We start from the raw sequence: 14,018 nt of genomic DNA, 5'->3' as shown, positions 1-14,018 counted from the left end.
ATCCACCCGCCTCGGCCTCCCAGAGTGCCAGGATTACAGGCGTGAGCCACCGCGCCCGGCCCTGTAGATTCTTATACATGTCCAACTGCCAAGGATGATTATAACACCCCTGAGTACTTGCAGTTACTGCTTATACATGTGAATTAGATTAAAATTAAAAACACTAAGCTTCTCTTAAAGTTGGTGGTAACTGTTAAGTCCAACAAAAGTGGAGCATCATGTCCAGTGAGGTTACTTACGGGACACCTGGGGCTGGGTCCGCCGGGAGCAGCAGACCTGGTTCAGTCCCCGCGTCGCCACCCCTGGCTGTTGTCAGGGCGACTCACCGCCTTTATCTAACAGTGAGTCGTGCTCACTGAGGACACGAGAAAGTGCACGAGCAGACGGAAACCCTGCAGTGTGGCCGCTCCCTCAGAAAGACGTCCCCCAGCCAGGGGCCGCACGCGCTGGAGTCTGGATGTGCTGTGCGGTGGCCCAGCCCGACGGCACCACTGCCGGGCAGCATCAGACTTCTAAAGAAATGCTGTGTTTACAGATTTACACATTTCCCTTTGGAAATAGATTTTTAAATTGAATTTTTGAGGATCAGGTAGGCAGGAAAGCCGTCACAGCAAGAGGGCGCGGGGCGAGGTGGGGGGGCACCCGGCAGAGACACCACCCGCTCTTGTTCCGACTCCTGTGGGAGACCTTGTGGGTGGGGCCTTGGCAAGTGCGATTTCTGTTTCCTGACACAGTCAGCCTTTTTCAGTAGAAAAATATGATGATTTGCTCTATTAAAAAAGCTTTCCAAATATCGAGATGATGCAGTTGTGTTCTGTTCAGCTATTTAGGGCACCTGAAGCGCAGTGAGTTTTAGCGTATTCGTCTGCAGTTCAAGGGTTGTGTCAGCACCTGTCTTTTGGATCGAGATTTTTACGTGTGGGTGTTTTTAACTTCATTTACTACTCCTCGAAGCTCTGCTCGCGAGAACGTGTCTTTGTGTTGCTGGTGACCCACCCTTAGCCTGGGATTCCGAGGGGTCCTGGCCAGGCGTGCACGCTGGCCTTGGTCGCACACGCACGGCAGGTCTGATGGGCTAATCCTGGCGCGGAGCGCCCTGTGCGTTGCCTGCAGAGACCCCACATCAAGACGTTTACTTTTTAAGAAAAGCACCTTGTTCACACAGTGCTCATCAAACTGCGACTTGAACTTACTGTGATTTATGTTTATTTCACTGGACGAGTGACCCCTGTGTTTACTGTGTTGTGAGGACTGTGCTGGGTGCTAAGGAACGTGGGTGTGAAAATAGGGCGCTGTCTGGCCACGAGCGCGAGGTGCTCCTTGTGAGACGGTCCGCGTTTAAAGGAGAAAGTCACGTGTAAAGCTGGGGTGAGTCGTGTTGGCGCAACCGGCTCTGGCGGAGCTGAGCTCAGGGCCTGCCTGCCTGTGTTCCAGGTCTCACCAACGGCTTTGGGGGCGCGCGGAGCGAGCAGGAGCCGGGCAGCGGCCCCGGGAGGAAAGCCGCGCCCCGACGTCGCTGCGCCTCCGAGTCCAGCATCTGCTCCAGCAACAGCCCGCTCTGCGATTCTAGGTGGGCACCCGACCCCGTCCCAGCCGCAGCCGGCGCCCGCCTGCCCGCCCTCAGTGTCTTGCCTGGCCCTTACGGAGCGGGAGACTGCGCCCGTCTCGGCGCCCTCGTGAGGAGCGCTGCCCTGGGGTGTGCGTGTGTGTGTGCATGCATGTGCACACATGTGCCCACGTATATGCCTGTGTGTGCACATGTGTGTGTGTGTGTGTGCTGCCTTCTGCCCTTGAGGGGCAGTGTCCTGTGTTACATGATAATCTGCTTTATAGTTTCACCAGAAGTAGGAAAGAAAACTGCATGAAAGATGAACGTCTGTGTATGTGTCTGGCTGTGAAGATGAACTCGTACTCGTCTGTCTATTTAGAGGCAGGTCTCGCTCTGTGCCCAGGCTGGAGTGCAGAGGCGCAGTCACAGGTCACTGCAGGCCTGAACTCCTGGGCTCAGCCTCCCACAGTGCTGGGGTCCCGCCGTCCTTGCCTGCAGACACGATTGTAGAATCTACAGTTAACGTCACGCTGGGTCTCTCCCTCACAGGTGTGCCTTTAGCAGAATGGCGGGGGCACAGCTCGCGTGACGGCCCCGAGTGCCGAGACAGGCTCGCTCCCCCCAGACCCCGCACGGCAGGCCTGGCCCTGGCCCTGGGGCTGTCGGGGTTGTTAGGCAGGACCCGAGTGGCCCTGTGGGACACCGCCTGGGTCGGGGCGCGGCCATCGACAGGCAGGGCATCGAGCCCTGACTCCAGCCTGTTGACGCCTTGGTCTCCCCTGCAGTTTTAGCGCACCCAAGTGTGGGCGCGGCAAGCCTGCCCTCGTGCGCCGGCACACGCTGGAGGACCGGAGCGAGTTGATATCCTGCATTGAGAATGGGAACTACGCCAAGGCGGCCCGGATTGCGGCTGGTGAGTCTCTCGGGCTCCGTCTCGTGTTGTGTCCACGCCCCGGGTAGTGTTTCTGGAACGTAGTGCATGGTGGCTGGGCTCCCACAGTACAGTCCTGTCCAGGTAGCACCGGGCCCTGAGCTGTGAGCCCCTGTTGTGTGTGGAGTGAAGGTCACGTTCTTCCTATGCCCCTTTCTGGGCCTCCCTCCTGGGGAGGGGTGGTGCTGCGTCTCCGGGGTGGGGGGGGCTGGGGTCTCAGGCCCACCGAGCCGTGGACAGGCCGGGCTAGGTCCTGCAGGTGGCGTCTTTCGGAGGCTGCCTGGGAATGTTTAGGTTCACTTGTCATTTGCAGCTGCTGGGTGGTGGGTCCCTGATTTCGGACCCCCCGGGAAGGGGGAGGGGACACTCTGGGCTGGCACTGGCCAGGCTGTTCCTGCCAGCCCTGGGGACTTTGGGGGTCTGGTCAGTGTGGCCGGTCAGTGTGGAAGGCAGCTGTGCCATGAGGGGGGCCTCAGGGCAGAAACCCCAAGGTTGAGGGGCAGCAGGGAGGCTGGTGTGGGGGGCGAGGCCAGGCCAGGGGGGCAAGGCCAGGCCAGGGGGGCCACAGTGGGGACAGGCTGATTGACGAGTGTCCTGGAGGGAGCCTGTGGCTGCTGTGCGGGGCTGAAGGGGACCTCTTGTCACCAGCAGCCAGTCTGGACTTGGGGGCCCCACAGAGCTGTGGCTTCCAGGAGTGTTGTGGCCGGGTGTGCAGAGGGAGGGGTGGGCCGAGAGCCAGGGCATGGGTGGGAACAGCTGCTGGTATCTCTGGGGGGAACCAGGATTATGGTTTTGAATGCGGGGTGTCAGTTTCATACTCAATAATGAGTTAGGAACATGCTGGGGAGCCGGGTCTGTGGAGTGAGGGGCTTCAGAAGTGGGCGGGTGTTGGGACCTGGAGCCGGAGGCCTTCCAGTGGGGAGGGTGTGAGATTCTGCAGGTCAGCAAGAGGCAAGTGGGGCCTGGGGGGCTGCACAGGTCCTGGACCCCCACGGGAGGGGCAGCAGGTGGCTCTCTGCCTCCTAGGCCCTCGGGTGGGTGGGCATGTGACTGTCCTGTTGGAGGAAGTCCCGGGAGCCCCATGCTGTGGCCGAGGGGCCTTGGGACGCCTGGTCTCTTGCTGACGGCCGCTTCCTTCCCCAGAGGTGGGCCAGAACAGCATGTGGATTTCCACCGACGCGGCGGCCTCTGTCCTGGAGCCCCTGAAGGTGGTGTGGGCCAAGTGCAGCGGCTACCCCTCCTACCCGGCACTGGTGAGTGGCCGCGTGCGTGCCTGGGGTCTGCAGGTGCCCTGCCCAGGGGGCTGCGCCTGCCTGTACAGCCGGGAGGGGGCGGGGGCGGGGGACGCTTGGCGAGTGGCTCTGGGTGTGAGCATGCACGTGTGACCTGAGCATGTCCTTCCTGGGCAGATCATCGACCCCAAGATGCCACGAGTGCCTGGGCACCACAATGGAGTCACCATCCCAGCCCCGCCGCTGGACGTGCTGAAGATCGGAGAACACATGCAGACCAAGTCCGACGAGAAGCTGTTCCTCGTTCTGTTTTTTGATAATAAGCGAAGTTGGTGAGTGGAGTCCAGGGTCAGGGGCGCGGTCTGCAGGCGCGGGGCTGAGAGTGGCCTGTAGAAGCTGTGGCAAGGCCTCTCGGCGAGCAGCGTCTGCCGGTCCTTGCAGGGTGCTCGTGGCTGCGCCCTGTTTCTTCTCCCTGCTGCTTACCTTGCTGTGTGCACAGCAGTCCTCAGGTCCCTGCCCAGAGTGCCCTGCCTGGTGTCACCTGGGGTTGCCTTTTCTCCACCCAGGCCTGCTCAGACCTCCATTGGGGCTGCTTTTGCCCAGAGCACGGGGGACCCCCGTATGCTACTGTTCAGCCCCTCTGAGTGTGGGGCATGCGTGGCAGTCCGTGCTGCCAGGAGGAGCTGTCAGCTGGGGTGCGGCCTCTCCACGGGGCCCCTGGCTGTGCTGCCCACAGAGCCGCAGTCCCCAGAGCTGCCGTCCCTGGAACTTGCCCTTTGCCTGGTGCACTTGGGGCCTGGCGGGGGTGGTGCTCTTGGTGTGCCCGAGGCAGGGCTGGTGGTGTGGGCACCGACATCCTGCCGTCTCTTTTCCTCACCCCGACACCTCTGGCCACTTGGCAGCTGCTCCTCGTCAGGCCCTGAGGGGCTCACACCAGCCTTGACCGCCCGAGGGCCTGTTGTAGGGTCTCCCTGACCACCGTCCCTGGCCCTGTGTGGTGTGTGTCTGTGCCTGTGCGTACGTGCCTGTGCTCATGTGCGGGGCTGACTTGGAACTCGGCAGACACTGGGGAGATGTTTTGGAGGAGGAGGAGGAGGAGGAGGAGGAGGAGGGATTGATGGTGCTCGTGCCTTACCTGAGCCCGGAGAGGTGCAGGGAGGGGGTCGTCCACCTCCCGTCTGTCCCTGCAGGAGCCTCCCTCCCCCCAGCCCCCCCCTGCGACTGGCCCCGGTGCTGCCTCACTGGGCTCCGCCCGCCAGGAGGAGCTCTCAGTCCGTGTGATGATCACGTGGACCGTGTTGAAGCATGATGTGCGATTCTTACTTCCCATTTTTTTCCTTTTTAAAAGGCAATGGCTTCCCAAGTCCAAAATGGTTCCCCTGGGTATTGATGAAACGATAGACAAGTTAAAGATGATGGAGGGGAGGAACTCCAGCATCCGGAAGGCCGTGCGTGTTGCCTTCGACCGTGCCATGAATCACCTGAGCCGCGTCCACGGGGAGCCGGCCAGCGACCTCAGTGACATTGACTGACGCGGGTCTGGGAGCAGCCCCGGGCCTCGGTCCTGTCCATAGTGTGGATAAACTGTACATAGTTGTATATGGTTCCAAACTTAACTTATTCTGATTTTCAGTCGTAGTTCTTTAATTCTTTTTCCCCGGGGGAGGGGGGAGGTTATTTCCCAGTTTCTACGAGACCGTCTCGTCTCCGCACTGTGCGAGTGGGTGGCTGTGTCCGGCCGCGCGGAGGGGCGCACGCCACAGGGGGTGCTGCTGTGTCACTTTCTTTGATTTGTAGCTTTTTTTAAAAAGACTTTTGAATGTTTAATAATTTTGTAAATCATACTCTTTACACAGAGTACCACTTATTTAATAAGACGGGATGTACATTTACAATGACAAATGTGTATTTTAAGAAAGAAGATGACATTATTTTGATGGTACTTTGTGGAAGGAGCTGAGTGAGCCTGTGCTGTGTGCGTCACTTGCCGGTCACCAAAAACACCGCCGTGCGGGCGGGCGGGCGGCGCCTCCTCACGCCTGCGGCCCGCCCGCCCCAGGCCCACGGCGCCCCAGCGGGTTATTTATTGTAGAAAGTGTATTCATTGCTTTATAATGAGAAATAAACTTGCAAAGGTATATCGATACGCGTTTTTATACAGGCACCTGCGGATCAGCTCGGGGGGCGGGCGTGCTGCGCCGTGTGTGGCCCCGGCCTGTGCGTCCTTTGATTTTGTAACTTGTAATCTTTTGTTTACAATGAGGGGCTTTCTGTAACTCGTTTTAATTTAGAACACTTTGGTAGCAATAGAAACTTTGGATACATTTTTGTATGGTACATGTGATGTATATAGAATTAGTACTTTATTTTTATTTTTAAGAGGTAAAGCATTATGTTAGGGGGGAAAAGTAGGGTGGGTTTCCAAATTTGCATTTTTTATATTAAAAATAAAGTGAAGATTTGGACGGTGTGGCCATTTCATTCCTACATCACCAGAAGGCCCGGGGGACGGGGCGCCTGACCGGCGGACACGCCTTTCTCTCAGAAGCTGTCGTGCGGTGGCATTATTTATTATTCCACCTGATCGTATTTTTATTTTAAAGTTATAGTCACACAAAAAATTTTAAATGTTTTTCTTTTAAGACTACATTGTTGTAATATCTCCATAGAAACCTGCAAATAAAGTCTTCCTTTGGTAGTTTGGTCCTGTGTTTGGCAGACGCTTCCTGTCCCCTGGTCCCCTTCCCGCCGCCCTCTCCCCACCGGGAAAGGCCGGTGAGGCCGAGGCAGCCTCAGGTTGGCTGACGCTGGGCCTGGTCCCCAGGGAAGGAGGGAGCAGGGACTGGCGGTGCCGGGCCGCAGGCGCGGGGTGGACCTCTCCGCTGCGGCTGAGCATGGCTGTGGGTAGGATGCGGGTCGCGCTGCAGTGGGAGGACTCGGCCGTGACCGGGTCTGAGCAGAGGGGGATGTCCAGCGTGGGGCTGCTTGTTCCTGGCGTGGGCTACAGCTGATTTCTGACTTCCAGTGCGTCATGTCCTGGGACGGGCTGCGGGGGTCAGAGTGGCTTGGGGGGTGCCTGGGGCTGCAGGCGAGAAGCTCAGCGGGATCCCACTGGTTCTGGGAGGGTCACTGGGGCAGCTGGCCTGGGGTTGGAGGCTGTTGTCCTGGCCGTCACCGGGCCCTTGACCTCTGGCTTGGATTCGGCCCTGCCCTGGACCCCACCACAGGTGTGTTCTGGGGGATTCCAGAGCCTGGCCAGCCTGGCGCCCACTGGGGCTTCCCCAGGAGATGCTCAGGATGGGTGGGGGAGGGGAAGTTTCCTCGCCGGCCTCCAGCTCGGCACGCGGTCGCCGGCTGTGGCTCTGGCTGGCACGGGTGTACCTGTGGGCGAACCTCGGCAAGGGGGTCCCTGCCTCACTTTGTGTCCTGGGGACTCCATGTCCACCTGCTCTGCGGCACAGGGGCTGGGCCCTGCAGACATGTCCGCTCGGCGGCCGGTGCAGCCGTGGGCTTTGCCCGCTGGAGGCAGGCGGCCAGGCCACAGCGGGAGGAAGGAGCTGCTGCTTCCCGCCGGGTGGTCTTCGAGGTGTAGCCTCTGCCGTTGTTCTGCCCCCGGCGAGTGGCTCCTGCGCAGACACAGCCTTCAAGGCCGGGTCTCGGCCTCCTCTGGGCCGAGCTCCTGCGGGTTCGGGCTTCCTCGGCCCCAGGGCTCAGACCTGTTTCCGGAAGTTACTAAGTACCCGTCGGGGTTCTCTGCTGCCCCTGTCAGGGTTTAGCCACCACTGACTAGTCAGCTATGACGACTTCCCAGTCGAACGGTTGTGTGGTTGTCTTCTCTGGGCTGCACCCTGAGAGACAGTGCATTGGCCCCAGGGGGCAGACCCTTAAACAGAGTGTGGGGACGGTCGTGACCTTGGGCACAAGCGCAGTGCATGACGCCTGGCCAGCGGGAAGCCGGATGCTAGTGCTCGTGGCTCGAGGTGGCATCTTGAGTCTTCCCCTGCCGTGACCGTGTGCCCCGGGAGGCAGGTGTCTTGGGAGCCCAGGTAGCTGTCGCACTTGCCCTGGTGGCAGGTGGGACCTTCCTGAGGGATCTGGGTGCTCATGGGAAGAAAACGGCAAGGCCAGCTCTTTCACCTCGCAGCTCAGTTCAAGATCTGAGAACCAGAGAGCCCCAGTCGGGGCCCTAAACGCGCCTATTTCTTGTAGTTCTGGGGCTCCGATCGCTGGGAATCAAAACCCAACCACTCGGGTTCCTCACGCGAAAGCGAGGGCGTTAGCTGGGAAAGGGCAGGACCCTGACCCCGGGGATGGGACTCGGCTCGGACACACAGAAGACAGAAGTGGGACCTCTGAGTCTCTCTGGGCTCCCAGTGTGGAGTGTTGCCGCTGGAGCCCGCTGAGGCTGCTTGCGAAGCCTGCGTGACCTGCCCCGGCAGGCGTCCTTGCAGGGCGCCTTCCCCCGAGACCCGCCACGCTCTCCCCTCGCTGCCACGGATCCACAGCGGCCGGGCTCCGCGTGTGCTGGGGGTCAGGTGCGCAGTATTCGTGAGGAGGCAGCCTGCATACACGCCGCAGAATACACGGCTTTGCTGACACCCACCGCCAGAGACTGGGGCGTGTGTGGGGTGGGCTCTGAAGGTGCCGGGCCGAGGAGGGTGGGACGTGGCACGGACCAGACTGCACTGGCTGGTGAGGGTGGGTTTACGAGAGTTGGACGTTAGTTCACGCGGCTGCCGGAGACTCGGAGAGCTGGGGTGGGTGGGTTGACTGACATCAGGCTCGGTGGTGCCCGATTGTCCAGCGTTTTTTGGGGCACCAGAGCTGCCCTGGTGTGACATGGGCAGGGGACCTGCCCACACAGGGAGATGGGAGCGTCAGCTGGGAGGTGGCATCTGCCACCCACACGCCCACCCCCAGGTCGCCCTAAGGGGACTCTAGAGACCTCCCCTTGACAGCATCGCGACCTGCAGGGAAACCTGCGCCTTGGAAGCACCGGGTGTGTCCTCTCTTGGGCCAGGGGTGACGCAGGCAAAGGCACCGTCTTGAGGCTCCTGGGCTCCTGGATCTCAGTGGGGCTCGTGGGGCCCTGGGAGGGCAGAGTCCGGGCGCATCCGGCTGCCAACGTCACGGTGGCACATCTGCCGTGAAGGGTCCACGGAGGCCTGCACAGTGGCCAGCTGGCCCCGGTGCCCCGCGGTGACTGAGATGGGAACCGTCTGTCTTGTCGCGTGACCTGCACAGCGTGACGCCCCACATCTGTAGACACAGCGCCCTGGACGGGACGAGCCTGCAGCATTGTGCAGACACGCTGTGAACCTCGCTCCGGGCCTTCTCCAGAGGGACCTGCGGCCATTTGTGGCGTGGCCCAGCACGGGGGAAGAGGAAACGCCAGCTTCCGAGGAGTTCCTGGATACTGGCTCCAAAGTGGTGCTTGGATCTGGGGACCCAGGTGCCCGCAGGGGCTGCCAGCCAAGGCGGGGCTCAGGGCAGTCAAGGCTGGAGCCTCAGCCCCAGCCCGTCTCACAGCGGGCAGAGTCCGTGCCCATCGTCGGAGGACGGGTCTCCACCGGCTCCCGCCCAGGCACTCGGAGGCAGCAAGGTGGGAAGATGGACAAGGAAGTCCGGGGCGGAGGTGTGGATGGAACTCACGCAGTGGGGACGCTGGAATGCGCTTCCCAGTCAGGCGGGCACAGTGGGGCACTGCGGGGTCCCCTGGCCTCCTCCCAGCCACCCCCACATGGCCGGGGTGCCTGGAGCCAAGTGTCCGTGGCAGTGAGGTGGAGGCTGTGCCTGGGGCTGGTGGCAGGGACCCCCTGCTGAGCGACCACCTGCCCGCTGCGGGGACCTGGTGGTGCCGGCAGGTTGACTCTTCCCATCCTGCTGTCCGTGGAGTGCGCTGTGCTGGCCCCGTCCTGTTCCGCAGGCCCCACCCGAAGGGCAGACCAGGGGTGGACGGGGGTGGGGGTTGTGCGAGGAGCAGGCCGGGCCAGGCGAGCCCAGGGCGGTGGCAGTGGCACGATCTCGTCTTCCTCAGGGAGGGTCTGGGCCTGCCCAGACCTAAGCCCAGTCCTGCACCCGTGGTCGAGGACACGCCTTCCCAGTCACGTCCACAGAGGCCTCCGCAGCCACACGGCCAGGCTGTGGTCGACACCTGGGCTCAGCCCCGAGTGGACGCAGGAAACTGACCAGCTCGGGGTTGATCCAGGAGGCCCAGCACCTGCCCCCTGGTGGTTCGGGAAGAAGGAGAGGGAGGGTGGGGGACACAGGACACACGGCCACGTATGGCCTGGTGGCGTCTTGTGGCCCCTCTCCTCCTGGTGGGCGGGCAGGCTGTGGGAGCCCTTGTGCTGGTTGGCATGCCAACCGGGCCTCCGGGGCTGACTCTGGGGCCTGGTCTCACCTCCCACCTGCCCGCCCAGCGTGGCTCTCACCCGAGCTCTGCGTCCCGACTCCTCACGGCGAGTCCCTGTGGGCCAGCGCCTGTTTCTGCTCTGCACCTGGCCTGGACGGGACGGGCGGCCCCGGTGGGGCCCGTGTCTGCTCCTCTGCTGCAGCGGAGTCGGCGGGAGAGTGGTGGGGACGAGTGGGTGGTGGCAGCCCTGGCCAGGCGGGCGGTGCTGGGTGGCCGGGGTGTGGAGGCCTGCGAGGGCAGAGGGCATCTGCTTGGGACACACAGCCGCCCGGAGAGGGGGTGTGGGAGCCGGCGTGGGCGGGAGCACGATGCAGGCCGTGGACGAGGCGGGAAGGCGCGGGTTTTAGGGTCTTTGGAAGCAGAGGCCCCAGGCCCCGTGGATGGTGTGGCTGAGGGGCCCTTCCCAGAGGGGATTGCTCGGGGTCCAGGGTCCGTTCAGGCTGGCGAGGGCAAGGCGGTTGGTGCCCGGTGACAGACGCTCAGCTCCAGGCGAGTTCATGTCCCCAGACGCCACTTCCCTGCCGCCCCTCGACTTGTGCTGTGAGCTGGGCCCAGCGTCCGGAGATGAGGGACGGAGCAGATGCCGCCCTGCCTGGCACCCCGGGTAGCCCAGGCCTCAGCACCCACTGCTCGCTCCTCCCCCTGCCGGAGCCTCTGGGCTCGGGGACCGCCAGGGCCACAGTGGTGTCCCTCGTCCACCCCTCCCCTCCTTGGCACTCCCAGCTGGCCGACCCCAAACCCCACCGGGAGGACGCTGGCGCTCGGGGGAGGCGTGTGGAATCCAAGGACATCCAGAGGCGTCTGCTGCGCGTCAGCTTCCGGAGAGCCCCGGTCTGAAACAGCCACCGCTCTCGACTGTCTTGCACCCACAGGCGTGGCCCTGCCCTTGGCGCGACTGGGGACAGCAGCTCCCAGGGGCAGCTCTGTTTGGGTCACAGCCCAAGCCCCAGAGCCCACACACCCGGGTCACCCTTCGGGGGTTTGAATGAGGGTGACGCCAGGGGGCTTAGCATCTCCCTCCGCCATGCTGCCGCCTGGTGGCGTGTCCTCCGCAAGGACGAGGACAGGGCCTCTGTGGGGTGCAGGGCTGGAGGCCCGTGGGTGCTGGCGCAGCACGATGCTCCTCTCGGCGACCCGGGGACCCTGTGCCGCTGGCTGGAGGGTAGGCACTGGCCACCTGGGCTTAGACCCCAGCAGCGTTAAAAATGTTTCATTTCAATAAAAGCAAGCTCAATGCACAACACGGTCACACTCGATTACTGCTGAGTTATGAGGCCCAGCGTGGGCAGGATTTCATTGTTGTGTCTGCCGGTTTACACACGAGACTTGTATTTAAAGACAAATGCTTTGATATCCTGGTGGGAAATTTTATTTGGTCTTAAAAAGTGATATACACCAAGATATTGAAAATTAAAAATTCATCAGGGTTCTGAGACTCTGTGGCTCCTGGAGATTCCAACTATGATTTATTGAGGTTGGGGCCGGGGCTGGCCCTGGATCCGTCCTGCGGATGTGGGGACAGAAACTGCAGAAAGACTGGAGGCTGCTGGAGCTCTGGCCCCGGCCAACGCCGGGTTGACAGGGTCTGGGCCTGGGGCTGGTTCTGCTGCCCCTTCCCCTCGGCCCTGGGAGATCGTCCGTGTGGTACCCGTCCATCTGCAGGTCCCAGCACGACCGCAGGCCCGGACCGCAGGGGCGTGGACCCCGCCTGCTTGGCCGAGCTGTGCTGGCCGTCGGCTCCGATCTCCAGGGACGCGGAGCGGTCTGAGTGGGACGCAGCACCCATTTAGGGTAAAAACTCGCTGCAAACTCGGAGAGAGGGGAATCCGCAAAACCCTACAGAGAACATCGTCCTCACTGGTGAAAAACAAGATGCTTTCCCACCCATTTCTGAAGACACAGTTCAGGGGCGGCTTCTCCATGGTTGAACCATTCACCTACTGAAGGACATCTCGGTTGTTTCCAAGCCTTGGCAATTATGAGTAAATCATTCGTGTGCAGGTTTTGTGTGGACACAAGTTTCCAACTCCTACACCCTGGGTAGAACGCAGTGGCGTCATTGTAGCTCGCTGCAGCCTCTGACTCCTGGGCTCTCAGCCATCCTCCCGCCTCGGCCTCCCAGGTGCTGGGGTTACAGGCGCCAGCCACTGCGTCCAGCCATATTTTATTGCTTTCTGCTTTAATTTTATTATTTCTTTTTCATCTGCCTACTTTGGATTTACTTAGATCTTCCTTTTACAGTTTCCTAATGTGGAGGCGTAGATAATTGATTTTAGATCTTCTTGTCTAATATATGCATTCAATGCTTATTAACATTATTCAATGTTTCTATCTGAAGACTGCTTTTGCTGTATCCCACAAATTTCAATAAGTTGTACTCTCGTTTTCATTTAAAATATTTTAAAGTTTCTTTTGGTATTCTTTGATCCATGTGTTATTTAGAAATGTGTTATTTAGTCTCTGAGTATGTTGAGACTTCCAGCTTCCTTTCTGTTACTGATGTGTAGTTTAACTGCATTGTGATCTGAGAGCAGCCGCTACAGGATTTCTGTTCATTCAGATTTGTTAGGATGTGTTTTGCGGCCCATAGTTCGCACTGTCTCAGTGAGTGTTCCGTGTGTGCTTGAGAATTCCCTTGCTGTTGGGGTAAGTAGCGTGTAGATCTGAGCTGCGTCTGGCTGAGGGGCAGTATTGCTGGGTTTGGCTACGTCCATGTGACTTTGTGCCTACTCGGTCGTCCGTTGCTGACAGCGGGGTGTGAAGTCGCCAACACAGGGCTAGGTCTTGACAGCAATCGTCTGTTTCTTTCATAGTGATTAATCTATTTCTCCTACCAGTTTAATAAGTTTTTGCCTCACATATTTTGACACTGTTGTTAGGTACAGACACATTAAGGATTGTTACGTCTTCTTGGAGACTTGACGGCCTTTTCTGTGTGTAATGCTTCCTTTGTCCTTGATCACTTTCCTCGCTCTGAAGTCTGCTCTGTCTGAAAAATTAGTACATGTACTCTGCTTTCTGTTGGTTACTATGAGCGTGGTATATCTTTTTGCATCCTTTACATTTACTCTCTCTATATCTTTACATTTAAAGTGGGTTTCTTGTTGACGGCATATAGTTGGGTCTTGTTTGTTGATCCACTTCGACCATCTCTGTCTTCTAATCCGTGTGTTTATACTATTGACATTCAACCATATTTGTTACTGTCCGAGGTTCGTTGCCCTTGTGGTTTGTTCCTAGTTTTTCTTCTACTCTTTTTATGCCTTTTGTAGGTTTGGTTGAGCATTTTATATTATTCCATTTTCTCTGTTTTCTTAGCATATCAGTTATATTTCTTCTGAAATTTTTACAGTTGTTGCCCGAGAGTTTCCAATATACATTTACAACTAATCCAAGTTCACTTCCAAATAACACTATACCACTTCACAGGAAATACAAGTGTAACGAACAACAACAAAATAATTCCAAGTCCTCCCTTTGTGTTTCACTTCTATATGAGCATACGTAAGTGTGCATACACACACACACAAATTATATGCATAAGCACACATAATCAAACACATTATTGCTATTATCATCTTAAACAGTTATCTGTTAGATCAATTAAGTATAAGCAAAAGAAAAGTTTTCATTTTACTTTCACTTATTCCTTTTCTGATGCTCTTCCTTTCTCTGTGTAGATCTGAGTTTCTGACCTATATAATTTTCTTTCTCTCTAAAGAACTTTTAACATTTCTTACAAGGCAGATCTACAGAGAACACATTCCCTCAATTTTTGTTTATCTGAGAAAGTCTTTATTTCTCCTTCACTATTGAAGGACACTGTTGAAGGGTGCAGAATTCTAGTCTGGTGGTTTGTTTCCCTCTCAACCCTTTAAAGAAGTCACTCCA

General features: G+C 58.6%; 1 protein-coding gene across 9 annotated transcripts in view; it reads left to right on the top strand.

The window, feature by feature from the left end:
• Nucleotides 1-6,233, top strand: part of BRD1 (bromodomain containing 1) — a 51,343-nt gene extending 45,110 nt beyond the window's left edge. For 7 of the 9 annotated variants that reach the window (XR_011235730.1, XM_069490745.1, XM_069490741.1 and 4 more), the window contains 5 exons: nt 1,435-1,570; nt 2,335-2,462; nt 3,624-3,733; nt 3,890-4,044; nt 5,061-6,233. Coding sequence is in view for 8 of the 9 variants with exons in the window: in XM_069490745.1 (XP_069346846.1) it covers nt 1,435-1,570; nt 2,335-2,462; nt 3,624-3,733; nt 3,890-4,044; nt 5,061-5,244 (713 nt within the window). In the remaining variant the exon portion in view is untranslated. The remainder of the gene's footprint in view (nt 1-1,434; nt 1,571-2,334; nt 2,463-3,623; nt 3,734-3,889; nt 4,045-5,060) is intronic. The other 2 variants (XM_069490743.1, XM_069490744.1) reach the window with 1 other exon arrangement.
• The last annotated feature ends 7,785 nt before the right edge of the window (nt 6,234-14,018 follow it).

The sequence above is a fragment of the Eulemur rufifrons genome, chromosome 16 (assembly GCF_041146395.1).
Source record: "Eulemur rufifrons isolate Redbay chromosome 16, OSU_ERuf_1, whole genome shotgun sequence".
Lineage (NCBI taxonomy): Eukaryota > Metazoa > Chordata > Mammalia > Primates > Lemuridae > Eulemur > Eulemur rufifrons.
The sequence above is the reverse complement of the archived record's forward strand: the minus strand, read 5'-3'. Positions and strand labels throughout refer to the sequence as shown.